The 20382-nt window shown below is 33.3% G+C and overlaps 1 protein-coding gene across 7 annotated transcripts in view; it reads right to left on the bottom strand.

The window, feature by feature from the left end:
* TSC22D1 (TSC22 domain family member 1) overlaps positions 1-20382 on the bottom strand; it is a 143719-nt gene that overhangs the window by 103499 nt on the left and 19838 nt on the right. Inside the window, exons 2-3 of one of the 7 annotated variants that reach the window (XM_044249771.1) lie at positions 8008-8164; positions 5591-7114 (exon numbers count right to left, since the gene is read on the bottom strand). The exons of 1 other annotated variant lie outside the window; for it this stretch is intronic. In XM_044249771.1, the coding sequence (XP_044105706.1) occupies positions 7097-7114; positions 8008-8164 (175 nt within the window). In that variant the 3' untranslated portion in view covers positions 5591-7096. 5 more of the 7 variants (XR_006384683.1, XR_006384682.1, XM_044249770.1 and 2 more) reach the window with 5 other exon arrangements.

The following is a 20382-nucleotide window of genomic DNA, read 5'->3' as shown; positions in this document are numbered from 1 at the left end:
AAGTAAAAAGTCAAACCATGGTGGAATTAAACAAAGTCAATAACAAATAACAAGTATTTACAGGTAGATGGAAATCTCAAAATACCTGGAGAACGTATTTCAAGATAACAGACTAGTGTAAAAAAAAAAAAAAATTCTCAAGAGATATATTAAAATATTTCAAACTATAAGATGAAAATACAACTTACCAAAATACTGGGATAGTACAAAAAACAATGCTTAGAAAGAAGAACAATACAAACATAAGGCAAGTAGAAGAAATAAAAATTAGAGCAGAAATCAATGAAACTGAAAACAGTAAAAGAGGGGGAAAAAACTAAACCAAAATCTGACTGTTTTGTCAATGAAATTGATAAATCTCTGGCCAAGCTAACAATTAAACAGAAACAAGGAACAACTAATATTACAAATGAAAGAGGGGTCATTATAGCCAGTCCCTTGGACATTAAAAGGCTAATAAGGAGTATTGTGAACAACTCTATCAACACAAATTTGAAAACTTAGATGAAATGAACCAAACCAATCTGCCAATATTTGGCAGATACAATCTGCCAAAACTTACACAAGAAGAAACAAACTGAATAAGGTTATCTGTATTAAGAAACTGAATCAATAATTAATAACCTTCACAAACAGAAAGCACCAAGCACAGGTGGCTTCACTGGTGAATTCTACCAAATATTTAATGAGATGATACCAACAAACTGAACAATTCCTCATTCATTCTGAGGCAAATCTAGTATCAAAATCAGACCAAGACATTACAAGAAAGGAAAATTAAAGATCAGTATCTCTCATTAACATTGATACAAAAATATTCAGCAAGACCCAAAGAACTGTATGACTCAAGAATAAACCTTAATGATGTCTATCAATATTAGTTCATTAAGTACAACAAATGTGCCACACAAAAGCAAGAGGTTAATAAGGTAAACTATGAGAGGAAAACAGGGTCTCTGTACTTTCTGGTCAATTTCCCGATAAAACTAAAAATAAGTTTTTTTAAAAGAGTCAACTTAAAAATGCATACTAAGTAAAATACCCCTCTTATCTACTTTAAACACCTTTGTTCTATAAAAAAAAATGTTCCTGAAAACATGCGTTCTTTCTGGTAAAGATGATTGGCAATCAATGGTGCAATAGAATTCTTTCCACTTTGACACATCTTTCAAATGCCATCTTTGTTGCTTAATGATTATGTACCCTCAGGCAGATTCTGAACCCTCTGGGCTTCTGCATCTTTGTGCATGAACTGAATTTAAAAAATTACCTTTCTCACGGATCAGTTGGATTAAATTGGGTAAATATATATAAAGCAGCTGGCCAAAGCTGCATAGAGCAGGCATGTGTGTGTTCTTTTCTCCCTCCTGAGCCCTAGAATTCTAACTCAGGTAGGGTAACATACCCAATTTCAAACCAGTATTTCTCAAACAAAGATCAACGTGTACCCTGTGAGGTACATGCAACCATTAAACAAACACCTTGTACCTTACAGGAGCTCAATTAAAGAATCTGGGTGAAAAAAAGCTAAATAACTCATCATTTAAAATGCTGTTATGCTAAAACATTGCTCTAGCAGAGTATCCCACTACATTTCAAGAGGCATCATAAGACTATGCCTTCATCAGAACTCAGGCCACACTTTTAGATTTCCAGGGTGGCTACTTCACCATCTTCTGCTGCTTGGGATATATCCCAAACCTCTCCACTGAAGCAGCTTTTTGTTTCTAATTTTAATTATGTTATTAAACCAAAGTTGATTTTCTTCTCATTGTCAGTCACATGTCAACAGTTTAGCTCCAACGGGGCTGGTTACCCTTAAGTTAGCAAGGAGAACCTGAAAAATAACGTTTCACATTATACAAGTCATTTAAAATGGAACTGATAGTTAATCTGAGTCAGAACTAAGCAAGCAAAAACTGGAAGACCATATTTTCTAAACTGTGACTTCTCAAGGTCTGGGTATTAAGATTTTTTTTCTTTCCCACTGAACTGTACATATTTGCCTGTACATAAAGACTACTAGACTAATCTTTAGATATGAAATATTTTGCATATCACTATGGAACTTTTTTGCGCATAAAATTACGCACCTTACTGGATATCTAAGGATAAACAAAGGGACAGGAGTGCTCTAGGGCCGAACAGGCTCAACAAACCTGTACTGTGTTGTCACACCTTAAGAACAACGATAAACAGAAGCATGTTCAGAGAAGATCTAAAAAAAACCTTTAAGGATTTCAAAACTATGTTACATGAATAAAGGCAGTAAGATGGAGGTGCTTCATCTATTTAGAAATAAAAACAACTACAAAACGGGCCTGAAATTTATACAGTATTATAGTCATCTTAAAACATCTGGAGGCTGGCATAGTTAAGCCAAATCAGACTTGCTTCATGTTGTCCAGAACTAGGAACAACACGAGGAAGCAGCAGAGTACAGATCCCTGAGCTCGCGGTCAAGATACTCGGGTCCTACAACTGTGTATCCATTGTGTGGTATCAGAAATACAGGAGATATTCCTGGATATTCATTCCTTTGTATATAAAACGAAGGTGCTAAACTAGATGTCTCTGGTAATTTTCAAATAAAATATGACATGGAAGCAAACCCTGGATCAACTTCTCACCATTAGGGCATCCTGAACATGAAATCATCTGCCACATGAAGTAGTGAGTTCTCGCTCGGGTTCACGTATCAACATTATCATTTGCTCTACCATAAAGGTGAAAGTGGAGCAGATATAGCCAACTATTTTAACTAAACACCCAATGTCCACAAGCTAGTGTTCTTATAAGAATTAAGACAGGATGGAAGATTATTGTGGTTTCTATGTTACCATCTATTGAATAGTCTATACTAGTATTTCTAGGGGGAAAAAAAAAACATAAATCATTTTTCTAGTTCATTTGTATTGAATATTGCATTTTCCTTTGATTCTGATATACTAAATAGTATATGCTAACACTTCACTGTGAACCTACTTAATATTCCTCAGAGAATAACAGCATAACATTTTTCTCTAAATGATTTTATATACTACCCAACATAATTTTCTAAGCTTATATAACAAATTCCCCCAAGTTACAGCATAAATGAATGCTTTTAAAACTCAAATTAGTTTCTCAAGCCAAGATAAACATTATTCAGTACAACTGTTTTTCTAGGTTCTAGATATCATGTAACCAAAACAGGCAAAATGAAGCCAAGCAATAATCTCATGGAGTATGTACTCAACTTTCCATACAAATTATAATATTTTAATAATGCTCAGAGCTTAAGAAACCCTAAATTGAAAATGGATGATAAACACTAAGAGAGCACAGGTAAAAGATGCCCTGAAATACAGGAGGCTTAAGTACACCAAAGGAACAATGTCTGTGGATATATGTACCTAAATGCACTCCAAAGTCCTACAAAAACATATTTGTGGTTCATCCTTTTTTCTGGGAGAGATTTTTAGGAAAAATTACTTTCCTAATTCCACACCTGTCTGAAAATCTAAGGATATCTGTTATAGTTGGACTTTACCATCAGACACTTCATTGAACACATTTCACATTTTTCTACCTATGCCAGACCTTACCTCTTATGTAGAGATCCCTTTGATCATAATTCCTGAAAACTCCGAAGCATACTTTGAAGTTCCCTAACATTTACTGCAGTAATCTAATTACCTTAGAGGATACTAGTGGAAAAGAATTCTAGAGCACCTCTATGCTTATGTTTGAAAACAAAAATCTTTCACATTTTAGGACTATATTAATATGCAATCTTTTTAATGGGAAATAAAAATAACTGAATAGAAAGCAAGCAATTGCTTAGGACATCTAAGCACTGACATTTTGCTCAATTGTTTCAATATAGCAAAGTAAAATAAGATCTGAGCTCATATTTACAATAAATTTTAAGGTCAGTACTTTTGTCAGCCACATGGCTTATGTGACATTCACTTTTTTTGAACAAAAGCTATTTTGTCTCCTCACTAAAGAACAAAATCAAAATATTATACTACTGTTAATCCAATGAATGATGGTGAACAATAAGCCTATGTTCTCATACCTCAAAGATATAAAGGTAAGCCATTTTAACATTCTGTAATGTTTTTATTTTGAAGACAGTGTAGGAAGAGTCCACATAATAAAAATTAAAGTGTTTAAAACTCTCATTTCACCATTATCTTTACAGTATGTTTGAAGTTTCTGGTACAGAATTTTTATTTAAACCCCCCACACCCCAATCTTTTATGCATATATAGCTAAGGCTTATAATTTTTTGTATTCAAGTAAAAAAATAAAGCCTTCCGTTGGAATACATCTGTGAAATCTTTTAATGGCTTTAATTCTAAAAACAAAATTTTATCCACAGAATCTCAACTCCTTTTCCAAACTTACCAGAGTAATAAAGCCAAGAATTTTAGCTTCCTTTTACCCCCCAAACACAGTACTATTCTAAATCATAATTTCCTTTTTATTTTTTCAGAGTGTTTCTTTGGGGGCCAAATGGTTTCATTTTAATCCACAAGTTGTCATTAATTCAACTTTTATTTCTTGCCTAGGACCCCATCACAATGTTTTTAATTTTTGGAGTCCACTTCTTACATATGTTTTCTTCTAATCGAAAGAGAAACCCCTCTTGCTTCTAGCAGACTATGCATAGAAAAGGTAAATTGTTCCAGTGGCTTCAATTAAAGTTTATGTAGCTATAAAGAATCATAAAAAACAAGTTTCAACCTTTTCCATGTTGTCCTGATAAGGTTAAAAGCAAGAGTCTCTCAAGTCAAGATTTCTCCTTCTATTATTATCTGTTCAAATAGAACAGTAAAATATAAAACATTTTTCTTCTCTTGTTAACAGCTCTTGTGAACTGTATAGTTCTCCAATCAGCCAATATTTCCAAATATTCTTTTTCTGGGTCGAGGATTTTTCTTTTATATGCTATTTTATAAGGAGTTATATTTTGATCAGTCTCACTTTAAAAGATTTGACCATGTTATTCCTGATATTTACAATATTTCCTTGAGAGTTTTAATGGTTTGCAAAATGGACACACCAAAACGGCATCTAAAGGGAAAAAAAGAAAGAAAGAAAGAAACCCACTTCTGGAAACAAAGATGAAGCTAATCAGGAAAATGGAAAAAAAGACTAAATAGATCACCTATTTCAATACATTTGGCACTGGGTGACCCAATAAAGAATCATTTTAATTTAACAGTTTGTTGAGAAATTTTTTTCAAAAAAGATCAACATACACAAGAATAGGATATATATTCAGAAATACTTAGAGGAAGACACATAAAATTAAAATACACTTAAAAATAGTTGTTTTCATTGTCTACTCCTGAAACAAAAATAAGCCATTTATCAGTAAGTGCATTTTTTTCATGGAGAAAATATTTATTAGTTTTCAAATGATCACATCATACAAATATTACACAATTAGTCATTCTAGAAAAAAAATTAGCTTATACTAATAATCATAAAATAAACACTGAAAAATATAGGTTGCATAGTGACACGAAATATAAAAAAATCTGAAAGGAAAATGTATCAAAATAAAAGTTTAAATAAACAAATCAGTTCACATTAATATACAAAAATTTTCACTTTTAAATAGCTTTTAGTAGCATGAGGTGAATGGAAATGCACTTACATTTCTTTTGCACACTTTAAGGAACAGAGCTAAAATTTAATCAAAGCATGAGGTTAAGAGATTAAATCACTTTTCATCTTTAAAGCTGAAACAAAAGGCTAATAATCGCACAGGCCATAAACTGGTTGGTACTGTGGTTCAGAGTTCAACTTAATTTCCAAACAAATTTCACTTTCATTTCCCCTGAGTCTTTCTAAAATGGCTGGTATGTTTTAATTTACGTGTTTGTAAAGACTGTCTTATTCATATTTAACAATAACATATCAAGCATAAAAAGCTATAATCATTCACGGGAATTCAAAGCTCCCTATGGATATTTTAGTTCAAATTGTTCTTTTAAACTTTTAAGTACTATACAAAAATTTATAATTAACGAGGAAAAAAAACAGGTCTCATGGAAAGAAGACTAAAGGCCAGGTTATAACTTAGTAAATGTGGTTCCTAAGACCTTCAAGATCCCTAAAACATTTTAGATGCTTCCTAACTCTACAATTTCTATTCCTAAAAAGTATACCAAATAAAACAAACTGGCAGCATCAGATAACTTTTAGAAACTTCTTTAATAGCTTTTGACTGACCAGTTAATAGGTACCAAAGAGAAAAATAGAAATATTTTGAGAACTCCTTCCATTTGGGAAACGATTTTGCAACACTTACTCACATGTAGAGGCTTATTCTAATACTACTAATTGCCTTTGCTCAATAAAATATTTCTTCATTTCAGTATCACTCAAACTTTAGTATGCCTTCAATGCAGAACAATACCTCAAATTTAATAGGTATTTACTATTTTAGAAGACTGACCAAGCTACTTTGATCTCAAAAGATGTCTATTTTACTTCATGCTAGAATCTTTGTTGATTAGACAAATAAGAATTAAGGCTCAAGACCAGAGAAAAGATAAGCTAAAAGACTGTATCCTAATACTAAAAGTAATTTGGGAATCATTAAGAAGTTCACCTTTTATTTATTAGTTCTTTTCAGTGTCAGGCAACAAAAAACAGTTTCAGAAGTTTTTGGGATCTCCTATAATATTTTTTAAAAAGGGGGAGGTGGGGGTTGCCTGCATCATTAGGGTGATTTTCAATCCCACAAATCTTCTAAGTGAAACAGAGAGCTGCTTTTAAAAGAAAGGAGTCTCTCATACTTCCTCTATTTCAGTCTTCTGAATAGAAAGGAATATTTGCATGGCCATGTAAAACTCCAATCTCAAAAAATTATTTCATTATTGAGCCTTTCCATTTCCAGACCAAGAGTACACCAGAGTAAATCTTAAAGTTTATAAATGACAAGATCAGGTGGCTCTCTCATCCTTGTGTCTTCTAGATATATTGCATGGCTCCGTTCACCACTGCCTTCCAAACTGCAGGTGCTGCATGTGTGACAGATATCATCCATGAAGGCTCTGCTAGAAGAGTTCCTTTTGCTGAAGAAGTATGATGTTTACCAGTTGAAAGAAATCTGGGCAATTAAGAGAACAAATAAACCGGTCTCCCATTATCAAGATACCTGGAGTCACAGAAGGAATCCACCAAGGAAAAATGAAAACTTGCCAAAGATACCAAAGTTCATGTTCTACCCATTGTAGATGATAAGAACTTCCTGGAATCAGATCCTACCCTTGGCATCAAAGAAACTAAGAGAAAACCATCTTAATGCCATGGGAAACATCTAGGACAAGGCTCTTTTGCCACAAATAACATTATTCTTAGGGACTGGAAAACTACTTATGAGTATATATTTAACATAGCTTTCAGGGATAATACATCCTGAAACTTATAATCATTCACATTTATCTTATTAAAGAATGAAGCCTCAATTTGACAGTAAAACCATAATGGTACTATCATCATATCTTCTAAAAGATCTAATTAATATGAAGTCCTAAAGTTTGAGGTAGGAAAAAGACCAAAAAGTTCTAACAGGTAGGATATCACCTGGACATCAGACTGTGTAAATTAGGAGAGTTCAGATGTCCAGCTTGCCCAAAGATGAAATACAAAAACTTCTTAATTACTGCAATATAAAAGAGCATTTAGAAGTCCACTAATACCATTCAAGGTTAAAATGGGCAAATATTCCTTCTTAAAATTCCTGTGGACTACACAGGCAGTCACAAAATCTAGTGCCCCCAAATCATCCACTTTGCTTTAATTATCTGGAGAGAAAATTAAATAAATTGTAGGTCTCTTTTTTTGAATGGGCACTAGTTAGCATTCTTAGAAAAAACAAACAGATTGCAGCCCCACTTGGTTCTTATATGAACCCAAGGAGTATACCAATAGAATTAAATGGGCAATGGAAGGACACTCCAATCTATAAATAAACCCAAGTAAATAATGGAAAGCACCCACTTGTTTATTATCCTTTCCCACTCTCTCCAGAAGCTGGATATTCTGCCTCCAAGGGTTCAGTGGAGAAAGTGGACCCCTGACGTCAAAAGCTCTCCGTGGTCTTGGCTGTATCTGTGGTTCTAGGATCACTCCTTGCACCTCTGGTAGGAGAGAAGCACTGAAATAGAGAGCTGAATATAGATTTAAGAAAAAATTCTTATTAAGAAATTACATTCTCTGGTCATTTGAGTTTGTAATGACTTATCCTCGGGACAAAAAGGAGCTACCTTTGGGCATACTTTAGTGCCTTTTTAATTTGAATTTTAGAAATCTGTCACCACAAATGATTAATTCTTCAGTGACTATTAAGAAGGGACCTCTCTTGATGTAAGACATAACATACTCTGTGACAAACCACCCAACTTCGAGTGGAAGACCGAATCAAAAATGATTAAATTATGACTAGAAATAAGAGTACAGTTGTCTTAAAGGGACAGGGGAAAGGCACTCGACCTCAGATATATCAAAGGAGGAGTCCCAGTTAGTTCTTCTGTCAAAGAGAAGAAGATGGATTGAAAACGAGAAACAGAATAATCAAGCATATTAACAGAAATACTACTAAACTTTGGGAATTGTCTAAGAAGCTGAATTTGTTCTCATTTTTAAGTCTTCAGTAATTTAAAGAATTAATCAGACTACAGTCCCATATTACAGCAATACAAAGCTAAGCCTAAATTTTATCAAGTTACAACTACTGTCACTGAAAAAGATTTATTCTTCAAGCACTCATATTTAAAAGTTGGAGGGTAGAATAGTGGACATCGGTAATACAATGTAAAAATCTTTTTTAAATGTATGATCATTTGGTTTTGGGTTAAGAAGGACCAGGAAATAAATCATTAAGGGCTACAATGCAGAAATTAAAGCAGTAAGACATACCCAAATAATAGATGATGATAAAGATACTGGAAAATAGTTCGTTTTATTATAGGAATAAAGTAAATAAGAGAAGGAAGTTCAAAGCACATAGCATCTGATCAAGGAAAAGCTGAAAGGAGAATAAGATAGGCAGATATGTATTTAAAGTTATAGGGACTGCAGAATAAATTTTAATAGTGGAAAACAGATCAATTATACTTTGTGGTACAGACTGATACATCCCTATTAAATTTCAGATCTTATCCTAAATAGAAAGGTGCTGCACATTTCTGTTGTATAGAACATAGTCACACTATACTACTTCATGGACATGTTATATATGGCAATAAATTAAGAAAAAAAAGCTATCAAATAATTTCTCTCACGCCAACTCATTATCAGAAGGGTTCCTTACCTGTTAGTGGAACGAGGATTGTGCTCTCTTGTTCTCTATCAATCAACCAACAAAGGTTATAGTCTCAGCACTAAGAAGGTAGCAACCAACCAAAGTTAGTGTTTTAAGGCCTTCACTTCCTCCTGGCTCTGCCAGCCAGTTTGGAAATATACCAACAGCTGAAAAGGAATTGTTATGCCATTACCTAACAACATTTAGACTCAAATTTTTTTAAAGCCTGAAGAAGAAAGACAATCTAACCCTTCTGCTTTAGGAATATACTCAATTCTGTACAAGTGAGAAATAAAAACAGTTTGGACTAAGAAAAGAACACCTATGAAATTAACCACCAAATCTGTGATTTCCAAAATGTAAAGAAGGGGGAAAAGAAATCTAAAAGACGTCAAGGGGGTGAAACTGCCACCTAGCAAGAGGTATCAAATAAATAACTACGGAAGTACTCTATGAGACTGCGTGGCAGCTAATTTTTTTTACTTTAAGTTTCCAATAGATTTTAAGTCCTAAAGTCTGTTAGTTTTGAAGACTACACTTTTTGAACAATAGCTTACAACAGTATTTTACAGTGCAATCACACTGAGGAGGTATATGAGGGATGATGAAAGGAAAGGAGTACAAATTAGAAAAAGATCTGAATACTAAATATCACAAGAACTGTACTCTATGTATTTTCAAGAGTCAAAAAAAAATTTTTTTTTAATCCCAAATAGATTAACAAAGAATTCCACAACTGGAGTTCTTAAGGGGTGGCTTTTTAACAGATGAGAAAGGCTTAGAATTAGTACATTAAGGCTAGCTTATTTATGTTATTCACTGCACCTACAGTATCTTAGGCATACCTACAAAACCCCCCATGACTTTGCTCTCGTGGTTCCAGTTACCCTGTTCAACCATGATCAGGAAGCAGCTGATCCTCTGACACATCATCAGGTCAACAGCAGCCTAACACTACATCACAATGCATAGGCCATTCAACTCACTTCATCTCATCGCTAAGCACCTCATCATCTCACATCATTACAAATGGAGGGGTAAGTACATATAATAAGATTCTGAAAGAGAGACCACATTTTCATAACTTATACTACCATATATTATCATTGTTCTATTTTATTATTGTTATCTCTTGCTGTATCTAATTTATAAATTAAACTTTACCAGAGGTATGTTATATACAGGAAAAGACAGTACAAACAGGGCTTGGTACAACCTGAGGTTTCAGATAGCCACTGGAAGTCTTGGAATGTAACCCATATAGATGAGGAGGGACTCTGTATATTGTGCTAACAAGGTGCTATTCAAATATTTTTTAATTATTAAAAAATCACCCTCTAGTCTTTTCTAATCAACTTCCTCAGGAAAACATTCTTTTTCAGGTTTAATATCTTAATATAAAGCATAAGATTAAAGATCATCCAAATTGATGAGATCTAAGTAAACCTTAACTACTTTAAGATACAGTTTTAAAAAATAAATTCAGAAACCATAAAGCTATGATTTTCCAAATTTCCCAGCTTTCCTTCATTTCTTGAATACTAATCAGTAGTAACAGTACATCTGATGAAAAAAAGGGAGCATTCCATTTGGAAATAAGAAATACAACTAGTAAATTGTTTTTTAAGTTACAGGCTCACTTCGCTTTGAAAATGAAAAACAACTAAGAAATCATAGCTTGCTCTGATTAACAGTAGGCTAAGTTTACAATTTCTTCTACAGTAGAAGCTCTAAACCCTTGATTTATTTACCATACCCCACGGGATTCATAACTTAAAAATACAAACACATTAAAAAGAAAAACAAATGTTCTTAGGATAGGTTATAGGGCTGGAGAAGTATATCCACTCATTAACTTTTCCCAAGTGAGAAGACTTTCAGGAAATAACATCTTTATTTTGCCGGATATACCAAAACTTGTTGATTCAACATATTCATACTCAAAAACTGAATAGACAGATTTCCTTAAATAGAAATTATTTTGAATCATTGAGGAGAGCCAGTATCTCTCTTGCTTCAGGAGTTAATTATTTATGAAGAACTGTGGATTTGATAATATATCATTTATAAAGAAAAATGTAAAGGCACTTTCAAAATGAGATCATTATTCAAACAAGAATGAGCAGCCTTTGTGAGATTACTATTGATAAAGGCTCTTAAGAATGACACAGTAGGACCTCACTTAATTCTATTTTAATAGGCAGCATTCTCCTATGTGATGTTTAAAGAGATGAAAAGAATTAGCACACCACTAGAGAACTTGTATTTCAACCACTAGAGAATAAATTCCAAAACAAAGCTAACAAAATCACCAGTGTTAAAATGCCACAAAGGAACTCAAATGGATGTTAGGAGGTCTATTAATCTACCACACCTCAATACGATCATTTGAATATTACCAATAATATTTAAATTTTTAAATATTCTTACTGAAAATCCAGTTATATTCAAATCAGAAATAAATCTAAGTATTTTATATTTAAATATCACTCCAAGAAATTCTCCCAAAATGTGAAAACTAGACTATTTGCAATATTTGTTCTCAACACTAAATTTATATTAAATGGGCATATACTGCTTATTAGTTTTAAGCATTTCTAATACTGAAGAAAGAGAAAAAGCTAAGCCCAATCATTTTTAAGCAATGAAATAAGGCAGTATGTTTCTATAAAGACTAATTCTATTCCCTTGTATTATAACTGACTAAAATTGAACTTGCTAACTTATTGAACTTGCTAACTTACAGATTTATAAATTACCTATAAAACAAAGCATTCCAGGCTAAACTGGACACATGATAGAACATATTCTTCTTACTCATCTTTTATCACTCATTCTTACTGGTTCTAAGGCAAGTCTATAAAGAAAAAGAATTTCTCACAAACCCCTCCAGGTGCCCAGAACAGTCCAGCTGCATGGCAGTAAGAAGAACAACCGTAACAGAAACCTTGAGTCTCTACTTCCAGATAGAGATATTTAGTGCAATGAGTTAAGATAGTAAATGTTTTACAAGTGAATAAGGTCTACTGATCAAGAAACAAAAAGTAAGAAAAGAATAACTTTTGTGAAGTGGCTAATATCTAAAGAAGACACTAACAAGTTCAACTTTCTAATCTTAAAGAAAATAAAAATATCTAAAGTTATTACTTTCATGTGTCTCTTGGGGGTCATCAATTTTCAGAATTAATTTTCCAATATGGTTGGCAGAACCTCAAAGGTATCCTAGGATGATACAAATTTTAGCTAAATTATAACACCTATTATAGATTCTCTAATGTTCTTTTCCAGATTCAAAATTAGTAAGAAAACAAACCAGATATCGCTAGAATATCCAACTTTAAATACTAAGTTTGAAAAAGTGAGATCTTGCCAAAAGCAAAGGAATGAACAAACAAAACCAGCTACCTTAGAATTAATTAGCCATGGTACTATATTGACTCTGAAGGAAAAGATTACTTCTAATCCACAATTCTGTACATACTGTCCAGTAGGATACACTTCAAAAACATGAAAATAAGGCAGACTGAAACTTTAAGGAATGCATAGCATTATGAGAGTAGACACTTTTCATGGAAAGCAATTTCCTAAAAGAGGAAAAAAATTGTGATGAGAATGAAAATCCTAATTATTAGAATGCTTCAAGAACTACCAAATTTCAAGATTTACCACTGTATTTTCTCTTCACCCTTTTGGAAAAGATACTATCCAAAAATGTTATTGGGATTCAAGTTACTCCACTAGGTTTAAAAATCAAGTATTTGTTAACAGATACACAAGAGACAGACAATGTGTCTTCATGATTCACTGATTAAGGTATACGATAAAGTACAACAGATAAAGAAACAATGCACAACACACTTTTTGAAACAAAGCACAACACATTTTTTTAAAGTAGTCAGTCCACTACAGAATAAAAGATAAAAGGCAATCATAGAAATATATGTCATATAAAAAAGGCAACTTCAAGCTCAAGAAGATTAAACACAAAAATATTTAAATTTGCCATCGCCTCCTCTGAATGAAAAAGGCTCTTCGATTTGACAAGAAAAGAAAACCTTAGTAGAAGTCTATTTTAAGAAAACTCTCTAAGTTGCTCTCATAAATTCCTTTCATAATTAACCCAGCCCATAACTTTCACCTCTTTTTCACCTCTTTATTTTGCTACTGTGAAATATTTGGCTTTGTTCTTATAATGGCCAGCATATACTAAAGTATATACAAGGTACAGGGGAAAAAAAAAGAAAGGATCATCTTTCTATCTCATTTTTTATTCCAGGATCTTGGGTTGTGCTACATCCCTAATGAGTGCATTTAGAAACAGATGAAAAGACTATAGAAAGAAGAACAGTGACGTTTTATGAATTATGCTGCCTTTATATCAATTTCTTCGAGACACTTCTCCATCTATAACAAGAAGTACATCAACATCAAAAAGATGTTACAGAATTAAATTCAAAAGTTTCTGATCAAGCAAGATTCATTAATGGATGCTAACATTAATGGAAACTATGATGAGAATATGAGAAATTGAAAATATGAGAAACAAGATATTTACAGTGTCTCAAAATATCTCCCCACAAAACATTTGCTATTTCTAAGGAGAAAAAGAATAATTTTAAGAGTATAAAAACTTGGCAGACACTTCCTTAACCAAATGATCAAGATAATGTCACCAGTAATGGAACAAATCAATACACCTACCTCCTGATATAATGCACTGATAAGGACATAACATTATTTCTGTGGAATCCTTGCCAAAAATGCATTATCCCAATCTGATCATGAGAAACATCAGACACAAAATTAAGGGACATTCTAACTAGCTAGTACCCTTCAAAAGTGTCAAAGTCGTGAAAGGCAAAGAGAGAAGCATCCCAGATTGAAGGAGACTAAGGAGACAAGACAATTAAGGACAAGAGTATGAGATTCTAGATTAGATCCTGGACTGGAAAAAAGGTCATTTAGCGAATAAAAAATGGTCAAAATCAAATAAAGTTTACAGATTGGTTAGTATTAACTCCTGATTTCTACATTTGTTCTATAGTTATGTAAAATATGACCATTAAGGAAAACTGGGTGAATTATATGAGAATTCTATGAACTAATTTGCAACTTTGGTGAAGTCTAAAATTATTTTAAAATAAATTAAAAACTAAACAGGTTCTGAATAAGGTACCATATTTGACACACGAATGGAATGTCCACTAAGAAATATAAATCTACATTTTTTATTATGAAAAGTTTATACCAATCTAATCCTACTGGAAATGCCAGCATTATGTCATGTTCTGTATTAGTATCAGAAAATTAATCAGGGGTGCCTGGGTGGCTCAGTGAGTTAAAGCCTCTGCCTTCGACTCAGGTTCATGATCCCAGGGTCCTGGGATAGAGAGCCCTGCATCAGGCTCTCTGCACGGCAGGGAGCCTGCTTCCTCCTCTCTCTGCCTGCCTCTCTGCCTACTTGTGATCTCTGTCTGTCAAATAAAAAAATAAATAATCTTTAAAAAAAAATTAATCAGATGGTGACAGTCTTAAGTTTTTTCATTTCTTTGGTAAATTATTCTAATCCTAAATTAGAATAGGATTCTATTTTAGAATAGAATTCTTCTGAAGAAAGTATGTGAGAGATCAAAATCTTTCATCCACAAACAGAAAAACTAAGTTATGTTTATGTTAAATAACTAGTTGTAGAAATTAACTTTGCACTACAGCAAACATATGATAGAACAGGTGGATTAAAAAACCAAACGGTCTTCCAATTTAAATTGAAAATTTAAATTATCATATATAAGCTTTTATTGCCATATTATAAAAATGGAAGGAATAAAATATTATGCTCATTTTTTTCTTTAAAAATGTCTATAGGAAACAAAGTTTAGTGCCATAAATGTTCCACTAGCATTTTTTTCCCACTAAAAAACAAACGATGAAGCTCCCTAATATTTTTTTAATTTAATTAAGTAATCTCTATACCCAATGTGGGGCTCAAACTCATAACCTCAAAATCAGGAATCACAAGCTCTTCCCCTGGGCCAGCCAAATAATTTACTTTCACTTGTAAAATCAGTTAAAAATATTTAGGACCTTTTTTTTTTTTTTTTACCATTTATTGAACTTAGTATATAGCAAGTAATATATTATTCTGCATTTTATATATACTACCTCATTCAATCCTCACAATAACTCTGACATATACAATATTAAAATAAAGTTTTACTGATAAAGAAACTAAGGGAAAAAGTAATGGAATAACTCCCCTAAGATCATACACCTAGCAGCTGCAGAATAGAAAATTCAAAACCAGTCTCTAGGACCCAGAGTTTTAACGAATTTTATACTTTTTAAGTCATATTATTTTCATTAACTTTTCTTTCAAATATTAGTATATGACCAACTGCTAAAATAAACAATGTTTTAAGTAGAATTCTGAAATTCTTCTCTTCAATTTCATTTAAACATGGATCTGTTGAAAGTTACTTGCTTTGTCATTTCTATCAACTAACGGAAGTTTGACAAGGCAATAAAACTTCGAAATAAAGTATAGCAAAACTGTATCAGCAAAATAATTTAGAAACAGATGTTTCTATTGAACCTGAGAAGACTGCATCTAAAAGTAAATTGAAATGGTAATCAGAAATCTCTCTTACCTTTTAAAAGTGCCTACAAAAAGGCAAGATGCATAAAGCTTTTTTTAAAATTTGAATTTCTAGTTTACCTATCCACTGACTTGCCTAACAAATCTATAGGATAGTCTTTTAAATGCATAAAAATTTCACAAAGAGTTTAATGAGTTTAATTATCTTAATGTAATTTAACATCAAATCTACAACAGAAGTCATCATTTCTGTTATGAGCATGATTAAAATAATAGTCTAGCAATAACAAATTAGACTTTATTCTACTTCCCCAGACATTTTTGGAATAAGATTTTATAGTCACAATCCATGTCTTGAAAAGGAAAATATTGCCAAAAATAGTAAAAAGGGATGAAGGGAAAAGAATATCACCACCTGTTAAGTTAATAATTTAAGAATATGTTTGTTGTAATCTAAGAAATATGATTTGATATGAGAGATACATGAAGTTTATTAATCACTGTATAGGCTAGCAGCACAATTTTGTAAAAGCCACAACAGACCTTGGATTAAGCCCTTGAAAGTGCCAATACTACTAAATTCTCAATTCATCAAGTAAGACAACTTCACATATGGATGTATCCCCATTAGGAAAAGATATTCCTATATATTCCTTCACACGTTTTAATAAGTCACTCGTTTAAATTTTATTCAGGTGTAATACCAGAGTACAGTACTTTTCTTTCCATTCTTCCTTCAAAACTGGAGTCAAATTTCTGAAACCATCAAATGCAGCTAGTTTTTAAAATTCTGACTTTGCAGTTTTACAAAGACATTCCCAAAAGAGCCAAAAATTCCTTCCCTAATCTACCAATTTACCTTCAGAAACAGCTCCAATAACCATTCTTTTCACCCCTTTGATAAATCTTTCAGTCCCCAAAAGACTTCAATTTTCACCTCAGAAGTTGACATCCCCATTTGTACTTTCTTAATCCATTTCTCAAATCCGTGTAACAAAGGGAATGGATAAATGGGAGAGGATAACCTTCAGTTGGCTCCTTTACTTTGTTAGCAATATCAAGCTTTAACTCTAAAACATAAGAAACACAAAGTTAGTAAAAAGTTCTACGTTAAGGGTAATCAAAGCAAAGAACAAACTGATCAGCTTCCCTATCTCTGAATGTTTACAGTGTTAACTAGTTCTTTCTATCCTATTTACAGAGTTCCCCCAGGAATACACTAACTCATATGAAGTCTATCCCTAAGGTCCGTAAACCATTTACAATGACAAAGCCAATTAAATGAGGCTGCAAATATGTCAGGGCTGTAGTTCTCAAAATATGTTCTTAATCTTCTGCCAGATGGCTCACTTGGTATATATATTCATATGACAACAATTTTACTTTTATTTCTAATATAAATCGAATACTTATAAAAACCAGGGTGGTATAGCAGAAAAGGAATTATTAGGGGTAGAATAATAATTGTAGAGATGGGATCCAGTTGAAGTCTGCCACCATCGCTTAACTACAGGACCCAAGGCACTGCTCATGTATAAAATGAAGGAGATTAACATTTTCCAAAGCGTATTATGAAGAACACTCATTCTACAGGACATTAATAAACGTTAGATGATCAAAAAAGATGGGAAGGTTAGTGGTGACTAAATAAAATTGTCTCTCCTTCTACAGAATTTCTCAGTCTTTAATACATTAAAATGCAAAGTTAACCTCCAGGATGTCTATAACAAAAAGCATTCACAGGGCGCCTGGGTGGCTCAGTAGTTCAAGCACTGCCTTCGGCTGAGGTCATGATCCCAGGACTCTGGGATCAAGCCCCGCACCAGGCTCCCTGCTCAGCCGGAAGCCTGCTTCTCCCTCTCCCACTCCTCCTGCTTGAGTTCCCTCTCTCACGGTCTGTCTGTCTCTCTCTCTGCGTCAAATAAATAAATAAATAAAATCCTTAAAAAAAAAAAAAAATTCCCCAAGACTCCTGGGCTCTAGAAATTTTTTTTCTTTTTTGGCTTGAAGAAGTGGTATATCAAAAACACTAGTTTTGAAACTTTTATACTAGATTTCAAAATCCAGTTCAATGATCTTGATACTTAAAAATCAGGTACTGACTCATTATCTTACTAAAAACAAGCTGATTAATTCCATTCATTCTAAAGAGATAGTGTTCACTCAGTCCCATATAGGAGGGAGTATGGAACAGATGGTCTTCAGGGCACTATGTCCATCTAAAACAATCTTTATAATGAAAAAGAATCACTTGATTAGGGTAATCGTTCTATTTTGGAATATTAACAAACACCCAGAAGATACTATATTCCTTGTAAGTAGCCCCTATCCCCATTAAGAAAGAGAGGAAGGTGTGCTTTCTTAACAACTTTTGTTTCTGTAAATTTAAGAATTTTGAAGCAGTTCTCGAATAGTTGTAACACTGTCCCAGCAGCCTAGGACTCAGAAGAATTAATCCCTGATGCTTCCATTATAAGTAATAAATTCCCTTTGCTCATATGCATCTAGAATGGTGATACCAGATACATGACATTCTTAGGAGGATTGAGAGAGAGTCACTCTTTTCCTACAGGGATTAATTCTCTTATGGCTCCCCAGGCAAGAAAGGCTATACCAAAAATGTCACAAGGGTGCAGAATCACTGGTTTAGAAGGCTATCGTATGGAGAAAGTCTCCGACTATGTAGGCAAGCTTTTAATTTTAATTTACAGTGCTTCTGAAAGGAATCATTCTTACTTACACAATAATAAAAGCAGATACTATGTACAACAACTACTAAGAACTGAGCTAGGTGCATGACATCCTTTATCCCCTTAAACCCTCCCAACAACAGTGCAAGGGTAGCTTACTCCCACTTCACAGGTAAGAAAACTGGGCTTACATTTACAAAGGTCACACAATACAAGACAGCATAAAGAAGATTAGCTACCAGATCTGATGCCAAAGCTAATGCTCATTAAACTCTACCTCACTGTCCACTATGCTCCTTAATCCATAGCTAGATTAATCAACTTATTTGAATCAAAAGACTGTCATGCACATCATATACAGAGCAACTAAGCATGATATTAGTTAATTTGGATAATTTAGAAAATATATTAAGATCTTATGATGCTTTTTCAGTGTAGTAGACAAAACTCTTGGAAGACCAAAAGCACAACTCTTCTTTGTATCCTTAGTACCTTTGTTCAGTGCTAGCATACACAACAAGCATTCAAATATTTCTTAAGTAAATAAATCATCACAATACCAGGAAAGATTAGAAATACTATAAAAAGCTTCAAAGGCTAATAGACAACTGCTTAAACTAGCTTAGGTAGTTTTTCTAAAATATTTTATACTGCTAGATTTAGAGACGTAGGCGACAAAACTGCTTAATAAGTTATCAATTATCACCAATTCCTCCTCTTTCCCTTCTATTCACAGTAATCATCTTCTAGACCTTTCTGCTACCTTACTCATTTGTTGAGTCTCTGACTCAGACCACTACATGGCATTTAGGTCACGTATTTATAAGCTCAAATACAGCACAACTTGAGTTTTGTTAGGCCAGAGTGTCTACTTGTTAAAAGTTTTTGTTTTTGCATATTGGATCCATTTCTTAATAAGAAAATTTAGTAAGATACTGGTAGATCCTCATGAGCTAAAAATACAAGTACAACTAGAAACTAAACCTTTAAATAAAAGGAAAAAACCCAAAGTGGGTCCCTTTCTGCTTTCTATTTCACAAAAGACAACCTCACTTTTAAACAATCTCCCTTTAGGGGCACCTGGGTGGCTCAGTCAGTTAAGCATCTGCCTTCAGCTCAGGTCCAGATTTTGGAATCCTTGATCTCAGGATCCTGGGACCAAACTCTCCCCCGACCACCCCAGTCAGGATCCCTGCTCAGTGGGAAGCCTGCTTCTCCCTCTCCAACTGCTGCTCCCCCACTAGCGCTCTCTTGCTCGCACTCTCTCTCTCAAATAAATAAGTAAAATCTTTAAAAAAAAAAAAAAAAAATTCTCCATTGTGATTGCCTACATGGATGGGGAGAATGGCAAATTTAGGCTGTTAAAAGCATACGAATAAGTAAAATGTCTAGAAATGCAATCAAATTGTACAAGATGTGAAAATTACTGGCTTTCAGTAGCTTTTGGCTATTTCATAGTAGTGGAAAGTGAAATTATGGAAAAACTGAGTAAGGTTCATACTATATTACTATTCAGTGATGAATTAAGTTACTATATCCATTAAGATATTTACTATTAACTACAAGATTTTAAGAAGTTCCGATTGTTTCTTTATATAATTCAATGTTTATAAATCAGGAAACACACAATGAAAAATTAAACAAAGCAGCTCTACTGTAAAAACTTTGAATTAATAGAATACCTAAGGCCAAGGGCACCTGGGTGGCTCAGATGGTTAAGCATCTGCCTTCAGCTCAGGTCATGACCCTAGAGTCCTAGGATGGAGCCCTACATTGGGCTCTCTGCT

This window comes from Neovison vison, chromosome 5 (genome assembly GCF_020171115.1).
Source record: "Neovison vison isolate M4711 chromosome 5, ASM_NN_V1, whole genome shotgun sequence".
NCBI lineage: Eukaryota > Metazoa > Chordata > Mammalia > Carnivora > Mustelidae > Neogale > Neogale vison.
Note: the sequence above shows the minus strand (reverse complement) of the source record. Positions and strands in the feature narration are given on the sequence as shown.